The sequence below is a fragment of the Phallusia mammillata genome, chromosome 7 (assembly GCF_965637545.1).
Source record: "Phallusia mammillata chromosome 7, kaPhaMamm4.hap1.1, whole genome shotgun sequence".
Classification (NCBI taxonomy): domain Eukaryota; kingdom Metazoa; phylum Chordata; class Ascidiacea; order Phlebobranchia; family Ascidiidae; genus Phallusia; species Phallusia mammillata.
In genome coordinates this window covers 5665707-5672559 of record NC_137258.1, presented here as the reverse complement: position 1 = coordinate 5672559, position 6853 = coordinate 5665707, and the positions used below count along the sequence as shown (strand labels likewise).

The following is a 6853-nucleotide window of genomic DNA, read 5'->3' as shown; positions in this document are numbered from 1 at the left end:
GACATGTTTGAGGCTTAACTTAGTCCTGATACACTTGGGTGTTATTGTCATCAAAAATTTATATCCCAATATTTTTTTTACAATTGCAATATTCTAATCACCAACAATGCATTCATCAAAGCAAAGGGATGTCCTTGGAAAAAAACTATTGTCTTGTGTCGACAGTGTCAAAGTTTTAGCTTCCTTAGTTACTAATCAAGCGCCAGCTGCGGGAAAGCTTTAGGTGGAGACTGGCGAGCTTGCAGCAATGTAGCCCTGGTGTAAGGAAATACAATGGATACGAGACATTTATCCAGCTTTCAGGCGGGATACATTAAAACTGGGACAGCTCCAAGTACGCACAAAGTCCGAAAGGTAAGGCAAAAGGGTTACTATTTCAAAAGTTTAATTTGGTTTTGAAGTAACTTTTGCAAGAAATGTTGGTGCTTTTTTGACTTGTCATGTGTTAAAAACTTTATAGCAGCACGCAGTTTCTGATGAAGAAACTGGGGAAAAACTTGATGCAGATGAGATAAAAAAGAGAAATCAGGTAATATTGAATATGTTCATAAACAATTCCTATATTTTGTATGTAACTAATACCTACATTTGTTTACACCAGCGGTACATGAACGTTCTGACTGACCTTAATAGACTGCGGGATCATTATTACTCTGTATATTTGTCAAAACTTGAAGAAAAAGTGAATCACCAACGAAAGGAAATTGCTGCAAGAGAAGATAGGCTACGACAAAAACTTCTCAAACAGCAAGATAGAAAAGTAAATAAAAATAAATTATATCACTATATGCATGTCACTTGCTCAGATTTTAGCATCAAGAATAAAGTATTAGTTTAGCATTGCGGCTCTTAAACTTGGGACTAGACCAGTTCCTATAGGTGCAAAAATGCTGAATAATTAGTGTCATGTATAACATTAGTTTCTTTGCGAAAAATACATAGCGTCCAAAGACTGAATGGTGAGGTTAAGGGATGTAGACAAGAAAAAGACTTAAGAATCACTGATCTAGCAAGTAAAAAAGAAGGTCTATTTTAATCGTTTTAAAATGACATTCATTTTAATGTTTTTACAGATTGCAGAGTCTCACAAAATTGTGAAAAAGTTGCCTCGACACAAATTGACAAATGATGACAACTTCCTGCGCAAAGTTCCTAAATCACATTTTTATCATCTCACTGCTGTTGAGAACCTTATGAAAAGCAGAGGCCTACTTAAGCACAGGTTTTTATTTCTTTGCAGAATTTCAAACCTATTGTTTGTGTTCACCTTTGTTTACAGCATGTAAGGCCTATAAACCCCATTTATCTAAACCACAATGGAGATCTCAACATATTTTGCACATGTAGACATGAAATTGATGAATTTTGGAACAAAGCAAAAGCAGATGAAAGTTTCTGGAAAAAACACATTCCACCAACTGTTTCTCCAGATGCAATTACAGAGCACATGTTGTCAAGATATAGCTCAACCACAGTCCAATCAAAACAAGGTGTTTGATGATAGTTTGACTTGATTAACAACTATTGCTCTTTAAGCAGATTTTTGTTGTAGAGTAACTGACTTTTCATGTCCAATGCAAGATGCCTTCAATACGATAATGAAATGTGTTATCACAAGTGTGTTAACACTGCTTGTGTGGCTTTTACCAGAACTTTGTGTTTTACAATGTGCCATTATCTCAATGAAAGTTTCTTGTGTTGGACATTGAAACTTTGGTTGCACTTTAACAAAAAATCTGCTGCAAAAACAATAATTGTTCATACAGTATGCCTGGCAGCAACAGTTTAATTATGGGTCCCCTTCCCTGAAGGGGACACATCTTGATTTCACTCTGTTTTTTTCTTTGTTTTTTTCTTTTTTCCGCCGAAGTTTGTCCATGCACTTTTGGCATGAAATCTTTGGTGGATTTGGATGAAACTTTCACAGATGGTAGATATAGTTATGTAGATGTGCCATCTGCTTCGTTTGACTTAATAACCCCAGTATTTACCCCGCTAGACCCCAAAATGCGAAACGTTTTTGTATGTTGCTGCGCACCACAAACGAAAGATTTCTGTGGTGTAACGGTATAGTATAGGCAACAGAACGTATGGTACATGTGTTTGTGCATTACTTGGTAGGCATTTTGGACATGCCGGTCAGAGGGGGTATTAACAGCCTTATGACGTCAGAAGCGTTAAGGAATGTTGCTAATAACACCCCTAGTGGTCAGAATTTTAAACATTGTCCGATTTGGATAAAATTGTACATGACTGTGGATTAGTTCATTGTGGTTTAATATTTTATACTTTTGGGTGTTAAAACCCATCAGTTACCCCTCTAACCCCCTAAAATGGGTGAGTTTTTTAAACGGTGTCAGAATTAAGTGAAATTTGGACAGCTTGTGGAATTTGTCATTTTTAGTTGTCAATTGTTGTGTTTACCCCGTTAGCCCCCTAAAATGGGTGAAATTTTAAACAATGTCCGAATTGAATGAAATTTGGACAGTTTGTTCATTTTGCTATAATAAGCTGACGATAGTTATGTTTCACTCTGTGACCCCAATATTTACCCTACTAGTCCCCTAAAATGGGTAAATTTGTGAAACAATGCAGGAATTGGATGAAATTTGGACAGTTTGTTCATTTTGCCATAATTAGCTGTTGATTATTTTGTTTCACCCTGTAGCCCCAATATTTACCTCACTAGCCCCCTAAAATGGGTGAACTTTTAAACAATGTCAGAACTATATGGAAGTTGGACAGTTTTGAGTACATTGTTCATTGATGTGTTTTACCCTGTAAGACGAACCTTTACCCGATTAACCCCTAAAATAGGTGTAATTTCTAAACATTGGCTGAGTTCGTTAAAATTTTGACAGTTTGTGCAAAAGTCATCTTTAGGTGTCAATTGTCACTTTTGCCATGCAGTCCCATCAGTTACCCCATTAGCCCCCTGAAAGGGTTAACTTTTTAAACAATGTCTCAATTTCATAAAATTTGGACACTTCGTAGAATATGCCATTTTGAGGTGTTGATTGTTGAGTTTTACCATGTAGCCCCCACTAATCCTTAAAATAGGTAAATTTTGCAAACAATTGATGAATTAAATGTGACTTGTGTAGTTTCTATCTCACACAGCATGATTATTTCTGCAGACTTTTTTTCGTCCTGTTTAAACTCATAGCACCAAAATTTATTATAGTTATTTCAAAAAATGCACTATTTACAACTTTGCATGTGTGGGGGACCCATGAGTTTCTGCTTGCAGAAACAACTAAAGGTATAAAATACAGTGGCTGATATGAGACCCATTACGAAATAGGTTATAGTATATGTGCAATGGCAATATGTGCTAAGCCACCCTTCTAGTTAGAAATGTATTTTATACAAATATTTTTTGTGACCTTATCATTTTAAGAACTTGGTATTGTGCTATGACTGTTTGATGTTACCTTATATACAGAGCAAAGTATGACAAGTGTGACCACGGGACCTCAACACGGAATCCTTAAACAAGTTCCTGAAGAAAGTCCTGTGGAAAAACTTGATCTCAGGTCTCTTTTGTGCATGTTCACTTAGCTTGGTAACTTGTAAAAATATTGATAGATACCTTTCAATTGCACAAGTTTATATCTATTTTGTGATGTAAATACTGAAAACATTTATTTTACATAATTGGCCAAGCCCAAATTGTTTCAGCCAACTAAAACTTTAGTGCATTACTACTACTTTTGATTCTGGTTACTATTGTTATTTTTAGTAACAATACGTGTTAATTTGGAATTTTGTATGCAATTAATCCTGTTCATCTGTTAAAAATACTGCTTGATCTGTCCTAATATGTTTACACCAATACTTGAATCTGTGACTTGAGATGTGCTTAAGCTAATGTAATTTTTGATGATTTGCAGTGGAATTGAAAGTGAACCAGAATTAGTATTTCCACCGAAGCCAAAGTTTCCCAAGCTGCATGCATTTAATCTGAAACTGCAAACGGTAAACACACATGTAAAAAAAGATTGCATTTAACCAACTTTGTGAAGTTGTTTTTAGAACTATGGCAAGTCATTGAAAAGTCTCATACCAGAAAGCAGTTCAGAAACGAGCAGTATTGTAAGTGAAACAGATGAACATCGCCGTCGGACACTCCACAAACATATTAAAACTGATGCTTACCAACTAGCTGTTGTTAACACCGCCATGACAAAAAGGCTGCTAAAGAAGTATGGGCTAAACTTAACTTTAATTAAAGTTTGGTACCATAATGAATATCATGACATGTGTGAATGGTCATGTTAGGAGCGTACCCAGGTTTTTTCAGAATTAGCTTTTGCTTTGAAGAGACGGTTTGACATTAAAACAAAAAATCTGCAACAGTTTTTATGCTTTGTTTATGTATACATACAGTAACTTATTTGTTACACAGACATGCTCTTATTGCATCGAGACAAAATCCCATTGCCGAAATCAGTGAAATTTGGTGTGGAAAAAGTGATGCTGCTTCATCTGTTACAGACCAAATGACAAAAGGTGCCGAACTAGATTTAATATAAAATGTGAATATATTTGTTGTGCTGTTTCCTTTTTTAACTTTGTTTTCTTGTAGCATCAATAACAACTTCTGAAAAGAGTTTTAGTCAACGCAAGAAAAAGAAGCATAAAAAGAGGGACCTTGAAAAACTGAAACAAATTACCACCGTGCCTGAAGAAAGTGAAGGTATAGTTTAGTTTTTAACAGGCCAGCACAGTACTTGAATTGTAGACACAACAGTGTTGCGAACAAACCTAAGTTTACCCAGTGAGGCTTATTTCTACTCAAGCTATAAAATAAAGTCATTGTGACATAAACTATTTAAACTCAAACTCACCTAGGTTTACACAGAACAGACCAAATAAACTGGTCATGGTAAACTTTGAATGTTTTCTATAAATAATCACTATAAATAACCATTTTTTATGAACTGGCATAAGTGAAATTAAATCTCTAAGTCAGGGGCGGGCAACATACGGCCCGCGGGCCGGATCCGGCCCGCGACGGGATTTTGAGCGGCCCGCAGACAGTTTCTGGTCTTACATGATAATGTGGCCCGCGGCCACAGTCTGCCGCAATCCCCCACTACTTGCTTACTAACTACGTCAAATTATAGTTGTAACGGACAGTAACGCTCCTCAATAGCAAAAAAAATCTTTCCCGCCGTTGTTACCATCGCACCATACGTCCATTGTTAGGACATAACTGCCAACCTTGTGTGGTTTCCTTTGTTTCCACACGTGTAGCCTAGTAGTGTTTCAGCAGTATATAAGTTTGTGGTGTATGCATTAAATTTGCTGTGGTGAATAATTTTGTATTATATCAGTTAGATTGTTTGGACTGTATTGTAATTGTGACGTTCTTGATTGTATTTGGTTTAGGTTTAGGTGGTCAAAACTCCGTTTTAAATCACTGGATATATACGCGATTAATGTATCGATTCAGGAACCCGGCCCGCCAAGTACTTCATTTTCCCATATCAGGCCCGCCGACGGGAGAAGTTGCCCGCCCCTGCTCTAAGTGGTTGCTTGTGTGAAACTTATTATACTGTAGACATTGGTAAAATATTATGTGTGGTATACTTCATATGTGTTAAAGTTCCAGAAAAAGAAGCAGAAATAGAAGATCATTTTCCACCACTTTCAATGGATATGATGCTTGCCAATAAAAGTGTTTACCTTAAGGTTTGCCTATGTGTTTTCCCTATATAGTTATATATTGTTTTTAACAAAGTGTAATGTTTAGTTGTCAAAATAAATTTATGGGTGGCTGGTACTGGGTACTTTTTTATGTTGTATGCCCATTTGAAAGCATGACTTTTAGTTTCACAACTTTGGCATGAGATGTTACTAGTTAAATAACATGGCATTTATTTCATTCATATGTTTATATTGGAAAAACTGCTAAATGTTTTGTTTTACATTTTAGGAACCCAAGCAATCCAATACAGTGTGGGTAAATTATGTGGATGACAATCAACAGACAGTGTAGTGACAATTGACAATCAAGTCTCACAAGTGTTTAGTTTCAAGCAATCGTGTTAGTTTACCTAGCTTTTGTTTTTCACTGTGCCAAATCAATTTGCACAAATGCACACCTCGTTATGTAGAGGTTTTGCCAAAGTTTAGTTGGTTATATATTTTGCTGTTTTTGTAGTGCACTTATTTTTTTATGATTGTTGGTGATTTTATACAATGTACATGCACAGTTGTTTTAAACAGGAAATGTAGTTATTTGGCTTAATGTTTAACAACATGTAATTTAGTCTTCCTAAAACGTTTTGGTGCCAAAATTCAGTGTAATTATGTTTTAAGCTGTAGTACAGTTTTAAGCTGAATTCTATGTTTGTGTTACAAAGTGTTTGGCAAAATGGTAAACCGCGAATTTGCAATAAAGTTTTAACGTAAGTACGATTTTTGCCCGGCGAAAAAAGTCTACCTTGATACAGGAATTATTTGGTTCAATATGTACCTAACCAAACCTTATTAAAAATTTGAAAGTAATATCCCAACAAAATTGAATCAAGTATCACACTGCATTTACATTAAACCAATGCTAAATGTGACAAATATTTAAAACCTTTCAAATGTTATATTGTTCCTGCCAAACACCAAAAAATGTTTATCACAAATATGCAATTGATGTTAATCAAACCATATTTTTAAGATACCAGTAATAGTTAACTTGCCAATGCCTTAACAATTCTAGTAACCAACTTTAGTGCATTTCTGAAAGTTCACAACTTTGCAGATGTTGCTTGCTTTAGCAGCCTTGAGCTGTAGAAAGCGCAAAAGTTGCAAATTCTGGACAAAGCACTTTGCCGCTTAAGGCATCATTTAA

The 6853-nt window shown here is 35.6% G+C and overlaps 1 protein-coding gene across 1 annotated transcript; it reads left to right on the top strand.

Moving 5' to 3' along the window:
- The first annotated feature begins 143 nt into the window (after positions 1-143).
- Positions 144-6426, top strand: LOC145237649 (uncharacterized). Its single transcript, XM_080100587.1, has 12 exons — positions 144-354; positions 461-529; positions 602-760; positions 1074-1222; positions 1348-1490; positions 3446-3536; positions 3894-3978; positions 4036-4205; positions 4409-4512; positions 4589-4699; positions 5612-5697; positions 5942-6426. The coding sequence occupies exons 1-12, from the start codon at positions 274-276 to the stop codon at positions 6002-6004; spliced, it is 1311 nt and encodes a 436-aa protein (XP_079956713.1). The 5' UTR covers positions 144-273; the 3' UTR covers positions 6005-6426.
- Positions 6427-6853: the final 427 nt, after the last annotated feature.

What these genes read in the sequence shown, in the direction of transcription:
- LOC145237649 (XM_080100587.1), top strand. Translation starts at nt 274, where the DNA reads ATGGATACGAGACATTTATCCAGCTTTCAGGCGGGATACATTAAAACT. An exon ending in AGATAAAAAAGAGAAATCAG is followed by an intron (nt 530 to 601) that starts GTAATATTGAAT and finishes TGTTTACACCAG; the next exon opens with CGGTACATGAACGTTCTGAC. An exon ending in TCAAACAGCAAGATAGAAAA is followed by an intron (nt 761 to 1,073) that starts GTAAATAAAAAT and finishes ATGTTTTTACAG; the next exon opens with ATTGCAGAGTCTCACAAAAT.